At 36.2% G+C, this 17,254-nt stretch overlaps 4 protein-coding genes across 4 annotated transcripts; 2 read left to right on the top strand and 2 right to left on the bottom strand.

Annotated features, from left to right (window-relative positions):
• Nucleotides 1-725: 725 nt before the first annotated feature.
• Nucleotides 726-2,800, bottom strand: CBG08062 (the record flags this gene model as incomplete). Its single annotated transcript, XM_045238666.1, has 9 exons — nt 726-806; nt 854-1,007; nt 1,057-1,214; nt 1,260-1,584; nt 1,814-1,947; nt 2,169-2,312; nt 2,387-2,486; nt 2,543-2,696; nt 2,752-2,800. The coding sequence occupies 9 exons, from the start codon at nt 2,798-2,800 to the stop codon at nt 726-728; spliced, it is 1,299 nt and encodes a 432-aa protein (XP_045093647.1).
• Nucleotides 2,801-6,248: 3,448 nt separating this feature from the next.
• Cbr-ttr-37 lies at nt 6,249-9,056 on the top strand (the record flags this gene model as incomplete). Its single annotated transcript, XM_002643153.2, has 3 exons — nt 6,249-6,360; nt 8,736-8,872; nt 8,919-9,056. 3 exons carry the CDS (start codon nt 6,249-6,251, stop codon nt 9,054-9,056), a joined length of 387 nt encoding a protein of 128 aa, XP_002643199.2.
• A 1,946-nt stretch (nt 9,057-11,002) lies between these two features.
• CBG08060 lies at nt 11,003-11,853 on the top strand (the record flags this gene model as incomplete). The annotated part of the gene is made up of 4 exons (XM_002643152.2): nt 11,003-11,076; nt 11,145-11,333; nt 11,570-11,738; nt 11,785-11,853. 4 exons carry the CDS (start codon nt 11,003-11,005, stop codon nt 11,851-11,853), a joined length of 501 nt encoding a protein of 166 aa, XP_002643198.2.
• An 800-nt stretch (nt 11,854-12,653) lies between these two features.
• Cbr-pdk-1 lies at nt 12,654-16,359 on the bottom strand (the record flags this gene model as incomplete). Its single annotated transcript, XM_045238665.1, has 10 exons — nt 12,654-12,782; nt 13,482-13,649; nt 13,697-13,979; nt 14,025-14,353; nt 14,401-14,566; nt 14,612-14,699; nt 14,744-15,076; nt 15,122-15,317; nt 15,670-15,822; nt 16,270-16,359. 10 exons carry the CDS (start codon nt 16,357-16,359, stop codon nt 12,654-12,656), a joined length of 1,935 nt encoding a protein of 644 aa, XP_045093646.1.
• Nucleotides 16,360-17,254: the final 895 nt, after the last annotated feature.

Here is a 17,254-nt window from a genome sequence, read left to right as displayed (position 1 = left end):
CGTTCACCCGCGCGATTATTTTGAATACAATATATAAATATGTAAAAAGCGTGATATCGATGATAATTAAAAGTGATATATGAGTTAATATTTTAAAAGCTGTCAGAAATTCTCACATTTTATCGTGAGGTGTTACTTTTTTCCGGTCGAGGTGATTTCTGAAAGCAAGATGCTGAGTTTAAAAATACCCCACTCTTTGAAAAATTGCCCATCGTCATGATTCCACAGAGGTGTTGGCAAATTTATCAAAAAAATTGTCTTTGTAACTTTCAGATTAAACGAAAAACTCCATGAACATTAAATCCGACATAAATAGGCCAAACGTATACATGTGAAATTAAAACCACTGCTTTCCTTTTTTCTTTGTTATTTATCGTTTGTCCCATAAAAAATGTTTTGATTGTTGTATGAATATTCAGAAACTATTTGAACACTGGTATTTTAACTTTTCATAATAGTTGTGCGGTTTTCTGAAATATTTAAATACAAAAAAATGAACACGAAGTATTACTCAGGCAAGTAGGTTAAAAGAAGTATGGAAGAAATTCGACAAAGAACAGTTGAGGACATCCACCCGAGACTCGCTAGAATCTTTCGCTACAAGTATTTCCATTTCACCAGAGTCGAAAAGGTATGAGATAAGGTAGCATTCAAACAGAGATGAGACAAGAATAGCATTAGAAAAGAACGGCAATCACGATGAAGTCAGCATCTATTTCGAGATTTCACGCTTCATGGACATTAGATACACTTTTGAAGGTCGGTTTGAGAATGTGTCCAACACGATCGGTGGCAAGCTCGATATCCTGAAAATATGACGGATTCGCGTTTGTTCTAAAGGTTTTTTAATCACTTTAATGAGCTCAGAGTGACTCATGAGCATTTTAGAAACGGTGTCGTCGTCACCAATGTTGAACGATGCTAATGACGAAACTTCGGAATTGTCCGATCCGTCAGAGAGTCCAATCGGTCGAGTGTGGTAGCTGATGTCCGCTTCGTCAACATGTCTAAAGTGTGACCAAATCAGCGTTTTAGCTTTTTCTCTAAAAGAAATACCTAGTTGGAGAAATCACATGTTTCTCATTGGAGATTCCGTTGCCAATAAGCTGTTGTGCTAGCAAAATAACTCCGGAACCTAGTGATTTTGAATTCCTCTTCTCACTCTCTTCTTCCTGTTCAGCTTTCATCATGTTAAGCACTATAGAGTCGTCGTCCTAAATGAACACTATTTTTGAAAACCCAATTTCAGTGCAAATTACCTTATCAATGATATATTTATCTTCATACGGAGGTGGAGCAGTTGGAGCATACGGTGGTGGGTTACCGGGTAAATTAGTGCAGTTCCTACAATCTTCTTGTCTGTCTTCCTGGTCGGATGAGACTCCGCTCTCCAAAGATCCAGTTGACCTTTCCTCATGTATTCTTTCACTGATCCTTTCCAAATTTCTTAAAGAAGTTGTGTAATCGTTTTTCTTCTGGCGGACTTCTGCTTCTAAGCAAAGAATGGTGGTTTTCTGAGCTTCCAATATTTTTGTGAACTCCAGCCTCTTTTCAAAGTACAACCGGGATTTTTTGATGGCATAACTGAAAATTTTAGGATTTCGAGAACACTGTTCCTTTTTTCATCAAAATTTTTTGCATTAGTAATAACGAGCCAAAAAAAAAGTAAAATCTGCTTCAGAGCCAATCCAACAGTTTTTGTTCAAATAGTTAATTTTTTGGTTACAGTAATTTAAGCTAGTTTTCTGAGTTTGGCTTTGAAATCCATGATATCATTTTTATGATACATTTCAAAGTTTGATGAACAGCTTACCGGTTATCTTTTTCCATCGAACGTATTTTTTCTGCCAAATGGAGCATTGTGTGTGCTTTTGTTGCATGCAATGACTCAGCAGCAGTCCTCTCCTCCTCAACCTCTCGAACGCGCTGGATATGGTGATTAAGCACCTAAAAAGTTAAGTTTAGATCTGTTTGTTTGCACATCTGGGTGAAATTAGCGGTTCTTGTTCAATAATAGTAGGCAAGTTTGCTATTTGACCAGCTGTTTTACATTTATAGGTGTAATTAACGGTTCTCTACTAAAACCAAACGGTTGGTTGTTGAGGAAAATGATTTCGAACTGATAACAACAAAACTTGGAGTTTTGGAGGTTTTACGTATTATCTTACTTCAAGGCACTCCGGAAGAACAGATGTTTGTCTTGAAAGACTCTCTTGAGTCAAAGAAACTTGTTGTTTCGCAATGGCAAGAATTGATGTTGCCCGTTCAAATCTTTCGGCTGCTTTTTGCGATTCTTCTCTGAGTTTTCTTTCCTGAAAACAAGATTTTCCGTTTTAAAATCAAATAAATAAAAAAGGAATCAAAAGTTCGATAAAGTATCGCTCACTTCAACTTTCAACTCGTAAAACGGGCGAGCTTTTGCGATTTGACTAGAATACTGTTTTGACAGCTCTTTAAGTTTTTCTGACCATTGAACTTGAGTTTCTCTGCAATAGATAGTTTCTCTGCAAAAGATAAAAACTATAAAATTTCAGTTTCAAACCTGAAATCTGCTCTTGCTGCATCCAACTGAACTTCCATTTTGTTGATCACATCGGTTGATATGTTCAGTTTTTCTAGTTCTTCGTGAATCATGTTTAAATGACGTGTTTCTAGTGGCGGATGTCCATCTTCTTCAAACTGTCTTGTGTTATGTTCTATAATTAAAAGTAGTGATAATTGAAGTCAGTAATAATAGAATATTGAACTCACCAGACATAAAATTTTCTGTATGTTCCGAAGAAGTAGCAATCTGTTCCATGGTTTTTTGAACGGTTTTGTTGATAGTCTTATAATTACTAATTCGAGTTTTCTGCAAAAACGAATTTTCTAGAAAGTTATTATAATAAGAGACAACATAAGACGAATTTAAAAATATTTTAATGCATTATCAAAACGGGAAGGAACAAAAGAAAATTTATTATAAGTTAAGAGAGAAGCCAAGACTAAACCAAGAATAGCCTACTCTGGTAAATTTGCTTGAGTTCGCGGGAGAAGCTGAAAAAATAAGTAAACATGTCAAGTGTAAAAACCGGCTGGAAGCCAGGTTAAGAAAATGCTAAGAAAAGTAGGGCAAGAAACTAGAAATAAAAAAAGAAGAAGCGAGGGGAGCAAATATATTGTGACTCGTGTCGGCGGGAGTTTCATGCACACACTCTCACACGCAAATGAATGCATACATACATTTGAATTTTACCTCTGCCGCCCTCATTTTCTGCTGAGAGAAATGCGCGATCGCGCATTCACCCGACCGCACACACGGTAGCAAGGTTAAAGCATGAAAGAAACGAAAAGGTGGCGGAGGTCTAGAGACATAGAAGTAGATAGAATGAAGAAAAGGAAAGGAATCTGTAAGTAGGCAGCATGTAAATAAATTGCGACTTGCTTTCTCTCCCTAAAATTCTTGGTATGTCCACTAATCAACTCGAACATGCTCACCACAGGGCCAGGCCAGTCTGATGAAAATTTCCAAGACACAGGACGTCTGCCTTGAACCTAATATTACATCTTGGTAGAAAACACAAAACAAAGGTTTCTCGAAACCAGCATAAACAAAAAACGTAAATATGACAGTGACCTTAAATATTTATTTGTTTTTTCAGTATAAACAATTTTAGAAAAGATTTTGGAAAAGCGAGAAAACGAGAAGTTACGGACTTAAACAAATGAACTTTATTCACAAAACTGGTGAAAACACATGTTATAGAAAATATAAAAGATTGGAACATATATTTTTTACCGAGGGAAGTTCTCCATTTCACAAAACATTTAGTTATTTTTGTTTACTGATTATCTAAAACATATTCTTAAAACTATGAAATTGTCTAAAAACTAAAACAACAGAAAAACAAATCAACGCAACACTTGTGTCTCTATCATCATCAAATATTTCCGGCTGATGTCATAATAATACTTCATATGATGTTTTCTTTTTTTTTTGTTGGTTTTTCGTTATTCTATAGAAAAACAAATGTGTTGTCGAGTTAATTAAACCGCAAATTAAAATGGGTTCAGATGCAAAAATCAATTGCGGAGATTAATCCACAATTTAACAAATTCTTCAATTGAGTTGAGTAGCTACACCATGTAAAAAACGTTCTCAAAGAATAACGTTTGTAAATTTCATACTATTTTGAGTGAAAAAACGAATCCGAACAAAGGTCAAAGGGCAAAAAAAAGTCAAGCTATCATGCAATGGAATGTGTGTTTCAGGGTACACAAACTTTGCGTGCGCGTGCGTGTGTGCGTGTGAGTGTGTATGTGTCTCTTCTTTCTCTCACTCGCTCAATTCTTCTCTCTTGGGAGGCTAGGAAAAAGACGGGGTTGAGGTAGAGATCGGAAGGAAACAGAGTGACAGCTGTATACAATGCGCCTGCGACCCCGAATAGCGGAAGAATTCTAGAGACGGCTGACGAGAAAAATATCAGGCAGAAGAGAATAATGAGACGACTGGGAGGTACTACGAGAGTAGCAGATGGGAGAAGAGAGCGTGAAATGAACGGGGCGAAAACTAAGAATTGTGAAAAACGAAAAAGAAGAAGGAGAAGAAGAAAATGAAGAAGAAAGAAAACGACGAGGAATGCGTTTTCTTTCGACTGCTTTTGCCCGATGCAGCTGTTGTTGCTGTCATCAAGACATTTCGATTTCATAAGAGACAAGCAATACGAGATTTTTTAAAGTGTGAAGAAAACGAAGAAAATTGTTTTTTATTTGAACTGCAATCAAAGCTATCCTTACTCTCACACATTATTTTCTAACCGAGAGAAAAAGTAATGTAAGAAGGTCATGAAAAAATATTGAATGAATGAAATCCAAACAAAAAAAAAGTTTTTAACTTATTAGTGCACATTAAAAAACAAAAAAAAACCTCATTAATCACTTTTTGAAAATTGATCGTTGGTGAAATTTCAATAGTTTCTTACCTCTAATTGTTCAAAATACTTTCGAAAGCATTTTAAAAGTAGTAAACTAAATTTACATCGACATCCGCATGAAAGGGATAGAGTTCTAATCGAAACTGCATTGAAACAACCCATTGAATTTTTCTAATGGTGTTCTTGAAGACATGAAGATGTCTGTTTTCTGGTTTCAAACAGGAACCATTTGTAACATAATAATGAAATGGAGTTCCAGTTGATTGAAAACAGGTATTACTGAAGTGTTCCCTGAACCTTGAAACCATTTTGCAAAATGGTTCTCATGCATAACATCTTGTGAAGGTTATCAGAAATTTTCGACTCAATTTGCATTATCTCTATTGAACTGTCAAATGGAATGCGGTCAGTTTTCTATAACATAGGCGTAAAATTCATTTTTGTCATAAGAACATCCCAAACTACGACAACTAAAGCGATGCGAGATTTTGTGTTTATTTTCAAATGAAATGACAAGGCGCCATCAAAGAATGAATTAACTCACTGAGAAATAAAAAAAATTTCTGTAAAATTGTAAAACACAAATTCGAACATGTTATTTGCAGTAATCAATAATATTTAGTTCCAATGAATCCATTATCATGTACCAAATTTTAAAAAATATTGCTTTGAAATCGTTTTTGTGTTTTTTCCTTTTTTCCCTCATGGCTCACATATGTCATAATGACCTGTGAAAAACCGCTGAAATACGCTACACGGAAAAAAATTTGAAGGCATCTGAAATTGAACAATAAATAGTTGTGTCATAGACAACTGATTGGAAATAACTGTCTAATTTGAATAGCAACAAATTGCTGTTGAAAATGAATTTCGCAGTTCGAGTGAAACACGATCAGTTCATATTCTTAATTTTCACAGTATCACACTAAACTTTACTGTTTGATTGAAAACTGACGTAAAAGGAGTCATATGACGTCGCCGATATGCTCCTGTGATCTACTTTGTCTTTGACACTCGCACAAATATCAATGTTCTACCAGGTCCTTATCATTGAAAATTCTCGTGTTTCTGCTTGACAATATAGAAACAACAGGGTTTTAAAAGTGACAGCATATGAATTTGATACTCCCAAAATTGCTTTCGAAAGGTGTATTGCAGTTCTTGCTGGAGTTCTTACTCTTTGAATTTTTTTTTCGTAGTGCACAATTTCTTTGTTTTTATTAAGCTACCAGTCGTTGTTAAGCTTTAATATTACAGAATCGACTAGAAATGAAACATTTTCAAGTAACGCGCTTACTTCTTTCTGTTTTCTACTCGACTGCTTTATCTCGCGCAATGGAAACTGTGAATGAACTACCTATTCAAGCAGTGTCCGTGTCAGGAAGATTATTTTGTGGAGACAATCCTCTTGTGAACGTACCTGTGAAATTAATCGACAAAGATCATGGTAAGTTCCACTTGCTTATCATGTAAATATTTTTTCGTTGGTGTGGGATCTGAACAAAAATTTAAAGTTGTTTAAAGTTAAAGAAATTTTTTTCGGGAAAATTGAAGTTGAGTTTTTTGTATTTTCTTTTTTTGTTTGATGTTGTCTATTTGTACCTCAAGAAAAAACCTGAAAACCTGAAAACTTGTGAATATGTTCATAATAATCCATGTCGTAAGTGTGCAAATTAGAAAAATAAATTATGCGATTATTATTACCTCAAAGATTGAGTACTGTTTTTAAAAGTATCTCCTTTGTTTCAAACAGTTTAATTAAAATCAAAGTTGATTTTTGTCCACATTAAATTTTTAAGTGTTTGTAAACAATATCAAAGTGAACGTTGATCAGCTCGATGTACAAACATAGAAACTGTTACTTTAGAAAAAACTGAGTTAATAATTAGTTGAATTTAAGACAAAAAAATGTTTTAGATCACAGGATAATAGTCGATTTTTGAAAGCCGCTGACGAGGGCTTCACCGGAAACACTTCGGCGGGTAAAGAATTCCAACATCTGATTACTCTATTAGAGAGAAATTGAGAAGATATTTTTGTTGAGTTCTTGATGAGTGATTTGAGATAGTATTTGTGACGTCGCAACGATCCAGCATGATTAAATTTCTCGAAAATTCGAACCTCCATGATAATTTCTTTGGAAACAATAATTTTATACGTGAAGCCCAATTCATTATAGAGCCTGCGATACTCCAAAGAACTTAGCTGACATTCTTCCAGTGCTTCAAAGTATGAAGTGTATGCCATCCTGAATTTTTTGAAACTTCTGAAAACAAATGACTTTTGCACCTATTCCAATTTTATACAGCGTCCTTGAAAATTAACCAAATTTACCATTTTCATGCCCATATAATGTGGTAAACAGTTTCAATAGTTTAAATAAATTATACAAAATTAGAAATGTAAAGATATCTCCTTGTCAATTAGTGTTAGAAGTTGCTAACAATGTTTAAAGTGTTCCGATTGATTTCAATATATATTTATGTACATTACAGGGTGGCTTTTAATTATTGACACCAAACATGCGAGCTAGGTATGGGGCACACCAAACGCACTAATTCAGATTGTTTTATACTTTTCTCGTTCCTCCACTTAGTGTCCATATTTCTGCCAAATTTCATAACATTTTTCATTTGTGTCTGAAAGAAATGACGGCTCATTTTCCAACCCCTATTTTCGTCATCAACGGTTCAATTAAAGGTAACCTCCTGAGTGATGTTACAGAACCAGTCCGTCTGGACATCATGTTAATTTTTTCTCATTTACACAGACGTGGGTTATCTAATCACAGATTTTCGAGTATCTGTGACATCAGTTATGACCGTTCTAGCCGGGAAAAAGAGGATTTGCTGAAATTCAGACTAGAGTTACAGAAAGCTCACTGCTGACTTCAAAATGGCTCGACGCTTGATGAAAATGATTTTCAAAAAAGAAAAGACTTTAAGCGCTTTTAAAATTACTAAATTTACTGTTTGGAAAAGATAGAACAAAGATTTGTGACTCCAAAAGCACCGGAACTGTCTAAGCGGCACGCGCCTAACACTCGCATGAGGATACCACCTTCGAGTGATAATTTTTATAGTCAAAGCTGACGAAATCGGCCTGAATTATGAATTTATACTCAAATGTAAAATATATGTCTGTCATCAAGTGAAAAACCCATATAGAACTTTGCATCCCGATTCGGCAAGGATCTTTGATGGGAGCACTGGAAATTGCGAAAAATCCCTTGTTTTCCTCGAATTCCGAACCAAAATCAATTATCGATCCTATCTAACTGATCAAGATGCTGCCTTAGCCTGAATTCTACTCGAAAATTTAATATTGGGCGTTCCGGCAAGCTTCAGCCACGGTTTGCGGTGCCAATGACACCCCATGGGGTAAACTCAAATTTCTGGAGTTGAACTAGACATAAGAGTAGATCGCTTTCTCCGCAGACTTAAACATAATAAATTATTCAGTCTCAGGGTATTGGACCCAGACAGTTTCTTCATGAAAATACAAAACTTCGAATTTCCGATGGCCCCCCTTCGAAAGATATGGGCACCAATAGGCTAAAACTACCACCGTGCCGCCGTAGTATCCTTTCCGAAGCTTCTGACGGCCGTCGTCGGAGTGAAAAGAAGTGAATTCAAAAAAGGTTGCATTAATATAAATTTTGTTCGTTTGAAATTTTTTAATCCAAAACTTTGAAGTTTTTCATCGAGTTTTAGAAGCGTTATGAAGGCTTCAATCGGGGTGTCAATAATTATAAGCCACCCTGTATATCACAAAAAGAATTTCAAAAAATATTTTATTATTTTCTTACAAGTCAATTTATAGGTGATGACCGAGACGACCTTTTGGATGAGAAGAGAACTGATGAAGAAGGTAAATTTCACGTGACAGGTGGAACTTTCGAGAAAGGAACAATTGAGCCAGCACTAAAAATTTATCACGATTGTAACGATGAAGAGGTGGTGAGCGTGTTTTGTTCATTAATTACAATTTGCAATGTACTTTCAGAAATGTCAAAAAAGGCTATTCTGGAACATCCCACAGAAATATGTGACCACGGATTTGTACAAAATTCCTGTTTTCAATCTTGGGTCCATCAACTTGGAATTGGGATTCGGAAATGAAAAACGAGATTGCAGACACTGAAAAATCAATTTTCTGTTTAGATATAATGTACATATTGTGACAGTATTACGAAACTTCGAGTTAATTTGTTTTTCCCCTATTTCACACATTACCCAAGTTCGTTTTGTGCAGATGTCATTGAGCAAAATTGAGTTTCAAAAAATATATAACTATTCTCTACTTGTGTGTGCGTTTGTTTGGCTACCCAAATGCATCCTTTTGTAAAAGCGCACCGGAACAAATAAAGGATGTTTTCAAAATAATAGGAAGAGGATACACTGGTCATCTCAATCGGTTGTTCACTCGGTAAACTATTCACCTCGTTCTCTATCGTTTTTACTTAAGGACTTGGTGTAAATCTTAAACAAAAACAAAAAATACAAAACTAAGGTCACGGTGTGCAAGCAAACTCATCCTTTGACTTTTTTCGAACTGGGAGCACTGGTTTATCATTTTTGTTGAGAATTCTGACACATGAACGTTGTTTCATATACTGTGCTTTGTACAAAAGCTCTAAATCTTCAACTGAATTGTATTTTGCTTTGGGTATCAAAAGGTGGATATGTTTTTCGTTTTTTTTTTTGACATCACTAAAAAATGTACTTTTCAAAATAATTCGTATACCTCTAATCGTTTTATTTGTTTGAACAGCCGGGACCTGTTTCATATGAATTCTGTGCGGTGGTTGAAAAAACAAAACGTTGTTTTTTCTGAGTTTGACTGCAAGTACTTGACTGAATCATATACTTGAACGTATTAACTGGGCTTGTCTATTCTCCCCCCTCACGAATCGAAAATCACTCTAATCGTTCTTTACATGTTTTTCGTTCTGCCGTTTTTTCCCCTTCCTTTTTTCGGATTTCAAAATATTTATTTCGATAACGAAACAAATAGGAAACGAGCGCGAACTATCCCTTCATGACCAATCTGTCAATTTTCTTATTAGCTAATGACCACCGGGTAGCTCCATCGCTAAGATTCTCAAATGTTTGGAAAGAATGTTTATTTTTCTCCGAACTGTATCGATACAGCTCACAGTGTGGAGCTCTCACACTGATATTAGGTGCAATAAGTAGTGAACCTTTTTATTTTTCGAAACTTCAATTTGTCAATGTTTTTACTGACGTTTTTCCCGGACCGAAAAATCACCGTCCGAAATGATACCAACAGTGAAGCCCTAAAAAATCCATATTGTTTTTGCTCGAAAACCGTTAGAGGGCGGTTTGTTTTTGTAGTTTACTGTTGGAACTAAATTTCTCGGGTTTTTTAAAATTTCCCTTCATTTCGTTCAAGTTAGGCTTTCCCCGTAACCTGTTTTTCTTTCTCAACTTATTTCAAATTAAAAGAAATAGGTTCTGAATACCTTCTAAAAAGTTCTATCTTGTCAAAAAAATGTTTTAATAGTTTTTTCTCACTTACAGAATGTATAACAGAGAGAAGCTTTAAATGACGTTTTCCAAATCTTGAAATCAAAATATTATGAGAAAGTTAATCTATCATTCGCTGAGAAAAATTATTGTCATAAGATATATGTACCAACAAAGGTCTGTTTCTACTTTGAATCCCCAGCTCAATATGACTTAGGAATGAAGCAAAAAAATTCCCTGTGGCCATTCAAAACGCTTTTAGTATCCGAATTTTTGAAATCCCGAGGTCAACTAGATCCGTTATATTTGCCAATAAACATGAAACAAAGAAACACAGCAAAACACGGGTTGAAAAGGGGAATGCGGGCGACCGCGCACTCTTCTAATTCAGACTGGTCTTTACAAGAGGTTGTGAGCTAATTTCTCAAAAGTCAATTATGAACGAAAGCAGTCGAGTGCTTGCGACGAACATTGTTGAAACACAAGCTACTATATTATTTTATTGTTCGAATATACAGCTCTTCGTTCATTATATTGTATTCATGAAAAACCTTTCAATATTTTTGGAAAATTGTTTTAGTTTTTTCAGAGTTGAGCGAAATGACGCGTTGGGAAATTTTTCCAATCAGCGAACAAGAGCAAGCGTATCTAGCGTCTACAACAACCACAACTACGTGAGTTTTATCGTTCGTTGAGAATATAAAAAAAACGAATTGTGACCAAACTCCCATTACTTTCTCAGCGTTAATGTTGCCTCAGCTGCTCAAAATTTGATCCGACACAGTCTAGGAGGATTTATTCGTCAAGAAGTTTCCGAAACAGGTCAAACAATTTGCTTCTACCGATATAACAGCGTCGACACAGCTATTCCATACCTTTGCGAGCTCGGGTGTTGCGGGCATGGTTGTTGCACTATTTCCGATTTAGCTGCGTAAGTTTTTATTCCTGAATAGAAGGGACATATTATATAGCTTGATATAAAATTGTGAAAAAATGGCAGTTTCGGAACACAAGAAATTTTGAATCCCGAGCAATGACAATTGTAATATCTCAATCAGGACGATGATCATCTTATTTTGAAAAAAAAACTAAATTAACATTTTCTACAATATACTCACTTCAACAGCACAAAAAATTTTTAAAACTGATTCCTCAAAAAATTTTCAGACGGAGCACTTCGTTTGGCTGGGCGATAGCACTTCTGGTTATGGTTCTCATAACAATTGTATTTGCCGTTTTAGCATTGGTAACCGTCTGGCTTATGAACAGGCACAAAGACAAGATTCATAAGCAGCATCTCGCAGAGAGCACCATCGAAAGCCCATCAGTCAGTCAGGTAAACAAATTTCGTGAATTTCAAAGTTTATATCACAGAATTTCAGATAAGCGGACCAACCTCATTCTATCCGGATGTTCAATTCAATCATTTAAGTGGCTTCAAGTCATACTAATTTTATATTGCTAATTTAACGACTACTTTTGAGAATCCTGTACCACTCCTTCAAAAGAGTTTTCGTTTCATGAGTTTGTCTCTTGCCACCCTTTATTGTCAATTATCTTAATTGGTCACTATACATCGGCATTCATAATCATATTTTTTTAAAGTTCTTAGAATTTGGGATAAAGTTCGAAAATGCTAAATATGATTTCGTCCGTTAACATGCTCATTGAAACCAGTAATACTAGGCTAACACATTTCTTGGAGATGTCCGAGGTTGAAGTTACTGCAGTTATTCTCATAATCTCAAAATTGCTGATCTTCGACTTGGTCACGATCCTATTACTAACTTTTCAATCCGGAAAAAACCATCTTCTGGAGATATTTTGTTCTGAAACATCCTATCTAACCAAACCGTGGTTTTAGCAAAAACGAGAACGAACACAGAAAACTGATTTATTGAATATCAACACTCAGTAACAATGTCAGATATCATCCTTTGATTTTGTGGAACGAAATGGATTTGAAAGAAAAGACACATGCAAAATCTATGAAACGATCATTCCACAATTACAAGAGCACATGTGATAGGAATTTCTGAGAAGTATATGAAGGTGTGAATAATTTTTCAAAAAAATTGAACGTTGAACAAAATGGTTGAAAAATGTTTAGCAGGCATGAAGACTAAGAGAAACTAGACACAAAAATTCTCAAAGGTATTTAAATGTTTTTAGAAAACTACTACTGAAGTTATATAGGGAAAAATCTGAGACGAATTGTTACTTTAAGATATAAACGAGCCACCCGATAAGTCTACTTTTCCGTTTGTTTCGTTTTCTTTTTTGCAGCTTTCTTCTCTGCTTTCAGTGCTTCTTTCTCCTTTTGTTCTTGCTTTCGTACCAGAGCTTTTTGTTCTCGTACCATCTCCTGTAAAATGATCAGCTGAAAAGAAAACACACAGGTTCAGCATTTTTCAACGTTTTGGTATATATTCTGGTCTTTGCAACCAAGAAAAAACCTTCTTGAAAGAATGCTTGACTATTAAAATGCTTGACTAGTTTTAAATCCCCTAAAAATTATTTTTTGCCTATTGACCCACTCCGTATAAAGATACCGTAAAACCTGTATTAGAAAGGCCGGCTTTTCTATTGTTTCAAAGTACCTCCGAAGGGCTCTTCTATTACAGGGGCTATTCAATTAGAGGGGGCCCTTCTATTTTTCCGGCCAGTTTTTTTTTTCAAAATTTTGCATCAAAAAATTCGACGAAGTTTCGTTCAAAATTCATGAAAATCTGTCAAGTTCACCAAAATTTAGCAAGATTTTCATCGAAAAGAGAATAGAGTTTTAACAATTTTTACTAAATTGTGGAGTTCCTGTAATATTTTCCACTGAAAAGTACGAAAGTTTTCTGATTTCAAAACATATTTTGAATCGGGTCCTTTTTCACAGAGGGCCCTTCTGTTACGGGGGCCATTCTATTTTTCTAGGCCCATCTCCGAGGGCCCTTCGTCCTTCTATTTAAGGGAATTATTAGACGGGTCCTTCTATTGAAAGGGCCCTTCTAATACAGGTTTTACAGTATGGTGTTTTTAAAATGCTTCAGTTTTTAAAATTATTCCTATAAAATAACAGTTCACAAACCTTTCTAGTTTTCTTCTTTCCGTAGATGTCACCAAAAGTTCCGTCTCGCATGGCTACAGTGAAAATATCTTCAATGACTGTGGCATACTGCTTACGAACAGCTTCAATTGCCTTGCACCATTCGGCCGCAGTTTTCTCTGGGTCAAACAAGTAATAGACGCGATTCGGCTGTAAAAAAATGTTTGATAACATGCCTTCTGAAAATCTGTGAATACCGTATGAATGAAAAAAGTTCCCGGGTTCTTGTACTCGACCTGCATGCATGGTGTCCATGGGATTTCTCCTTTAATAGTTTTGATTCCCTCATCAATGTAGAGAAGATGAGGTCCTTCAGTCAGTAGAAACATGCGTCGCCTAGCGAATAATCCACGCTTTTTGTTCAAATATCCGTATTTCAAAATCAGATTCTGAGGAGTGTAAACACGCCACTCGTTTTCATTATGAAGCTTCCTTTTCTCTGCTAATTCGGCTCGTGCGTCGGCTTTCAAATTCTGTTTTCTGAAAAGAAACTGATTGATAAAAGTTGTGAAAAAAATTTTTCACCCAGATGTTTCTGGGACTAATGGATTTTTCGCTTCGGCGTTAGATGGTCTGAAATTTAAATTTTTTTCTGAAAAAGAATGTGGAACTAACGTTGAAGGTTGCGAAGTACTCTGATTTTCGAAATTCAAATTACGCGGCGCGACACGATCATCAAAAACTGGTTCGATTCCATCGACAGTGGAGTAATATTCTTGATCTCCAAACGTGGCAGGACAGTAAGCATGAAGTACAGGTGGCGTTGCCGTGAGAAGGTTTTCCCAATCGACATCATGGAAGAATTGATGATCCATCAGTTTTTCACGAGTGATGCGATTATTAGGGTCAACTAACTGAAATTTAAAAATGCGATCGATTTGCACATGAAGCCTATTCGCACCAAAATGCTAGCAACCAGCTTTTGCAAATCTTTTGGAAAACCTTCAGGGAACATCAATTCGGCATTTTTGATTTTTTTCATGAGGTGGTATTGGTTTACTGCACGGAACGGTGGCTGTCCTGACAGGCACTGATAGATGATACAACCTAGTCCCCAGATGTCGGTTCTGAAAATTGAATAATGTTAACTAAAATAGCATTTTAAAACATACTGAGGTCCAACATCTCCATCCGACAGCATTTCGGGGCTGACATAAAGAGCAGTTCCAACAAATGTAGTACGTCGTTCAGAACCTTCTTCTGCAAGTGAAAGGATCATAGGTCGAATGATTTTTTGCACAAACCTTGTTCTCTGTAATAATCATCTTTGGCTGTGGAAAATGGGGAGTCCGAAAGTTTTGAACTGGCTTGATCATCATCTGAAAAGCCAGTTTGCGACAAAACAAGTTCTCCGAAGGCTTGAGCGCAGCCAAAATCGCCTAAGGAGATGTGTCCGTTCTGCTGAATGAGGACATTTTCAGGCTTTAAGTCACGATGTATGATGTTGTGGTCGTGCAAAAATTGGAGTCCAACTAAAATTTCCGAAGCAAAAAATTTAGTAGTTGCAGAATCGAATGAGCCGAAGTGACTCAGTGACTCGCTCAAGTCTCCAGCTTCCACAAGGTTCATCACAAAGTCTGAATTTGCACAAATATTACGTGATAACGACTAGCAAAACTTACAAATGCGCGCCGAGTCGTGAAAGAACGTGTAGAGTTGAGTAATGAACGGATGACCTCCGCATGTTTGTGTCAAATAAAGAAGAATGTTTTTTTCACGAATGATAGCGTCCATTTTGTCGTGTCGCAAGAGATGATCTTTTTGAAGAACTTTGATGGCAAAAGCAGCATCAGTCTCATTTTCTTTGCATCGGAATACCTAAAAATCATTAGTATCGTTTTCCGTCAAATGGCTTTGGTCAGGCAAATTGTATTTTTTTAAAGCAGTGATTTATTTTCAAATATTTTTTGGAAGTTTTGAGTTGGCCCACATTTCTTCAGTAAAATTTGACAAAATATCAAATCATTTCTTACAAAGCAAATTAGTAGCCTATTAGTGCAACCCCGGGTTTTTTCGTAGCAAAACCGCCCTGAGGCACAGAAAGCCTCAATCAGCAGAATTTTCATTACAATAAAAAGTCGACTATTTTTGACCGAATTCAAATTTTATACTCAAAATACTCCCGGAAATACCGTATGCCAACTCTTCTGTCAAGTCCCGAAAAACTTACTTGACTGTAAGCACCCTCGCCAAGACTAGTTAAAAATGTGAAATCACTCGGCGATCTTTTCGGACATCCCGCTTGGATGGTTTGTGTTATCAGTTCTTGTGCTTTCATCAAATTGTGTTTTGATACTGTAGTTGTTGATTGAAGACTGAGTTTCTGAAAAATATGAAGATGAAAATGTGGAATCGATAAGAATTTCTTGTTTACGGCATTTCTGGACGCTTCGTTCTGTGTATCAAATGTTGCCGAAAAAAGTACGATCAAGAACTTTAAAAAAGGTAGCGAACTATTGAATTCGGATAGGAAGAATCATTTCTGGACTTTATTTGTGATTTTTTATATTTCTAATTAATTTTCTTATGTTTAAAAAAAACATGCCAGTTTTTAATCACTAGAGAATGAGAAGAAAGTGAACGCAATCAACAGAAATAGAAACAAATAGCAAAGTTTAAGACAATTTTTCGCGGCTTATATATACATAGCAAAATCGGCTGCCTTTTCGAATGTGATTCTGATTCGATTAATTCTCTTAGTACATCTACACTTTTTGGGAATATCGCCAGACGCGCACTCATTCTTTGTTTGAAACTAGTTTTTCCTCACCATCGTTGTCTCACAAAGCTGATCTGTCTGTGATCCATCGTGGCTGCTTCGTGTGCTACCAGAGATAGATGGTGGTGGTTTATCTTTCATCATGAGAGGCGCTGAAAAGTTTTGAATTTTGCAGGAACATCGGGATAATGACGTTTAGGTGTTCGAAATAAGACGGAGATGCTAATGTGACTTTCAGAATCGATTTCTTTAACAGGAACCTACAAAAAATAAAATTTAGAAAATAACGTGTAACAGCTTGACGAACACAAAAATAACAAGAACAGGATTACTACAAAGAGACAGAAATATAGAAGTGCGATCAATAAGAAAATAGAGGTAGCAAAGAGAGACAAAGACACAAGGGGCTAACCCAAACGGAAAAGAAGAGTTAACAACAAGTCACAACCAGAACACCGTTCTCGTCTCTGATTAGTACGGAGACGAGGATGAAGAGAGTGCCCTTCCACTCTTCTACTCGCCTTCTCTTCTTCTCATTTTCCCTTCTCCCGTTTATCTTGTGTGATGCAGTTGGAAGAGTAAGAGCGAGAGAACGCAAGACGCTGCATGGGAAATAGACACGCAGATGACTAGAGAGTACTGTTGTGTTCAGTGGTGCCCCTATGGACAAACAAACAGCAGGGCCACAGGGCAAGAGAGAAGATGAGGGCCGATACTGCGAAAAGAGTGTGCACGTATACAATAGGAGGCCTCTCCTGTTTTTTTTTCGTTTTACACCCCGGTCAATGTGCTGAATGATGTTTGATTTGATTGAGGAGGATAAAAGTCCGTCATGCGGTAACTTTGGTCTGTGTTTTGTGAGAGCATTGAGAACTATGAAACAAAGCACATACAATAACGTTTAGGAGAATCTGTTGTGATTTTCAGACAATTACTATTTGAAATGAAGCATTGACAAATTATAGTTGGTGGGTGAAATGTAAGTGCGCAAAACAGAAGAAAGCTCAGACATGAATGAAACACGTTGAAGGCAAAA

The sequence above is a fragment of the Caenorhabditis briggsae genome, assembly GCF_000004555.2.
Source record: "Caenorhabditis briggsae complete genome, chrX, whole genome shotgun sequence".
NCBI lineage: Eukaryota > Metazoa > Nematoda > Chromadorea > Rhabditida > Rhabditidae > Caenorhabditis > Caenorhabditis briggsae.
Note: the sequence above shows the minus strand (reverse complement) of the source record. Positions and strands in the feature narration are given on the sequence as shown.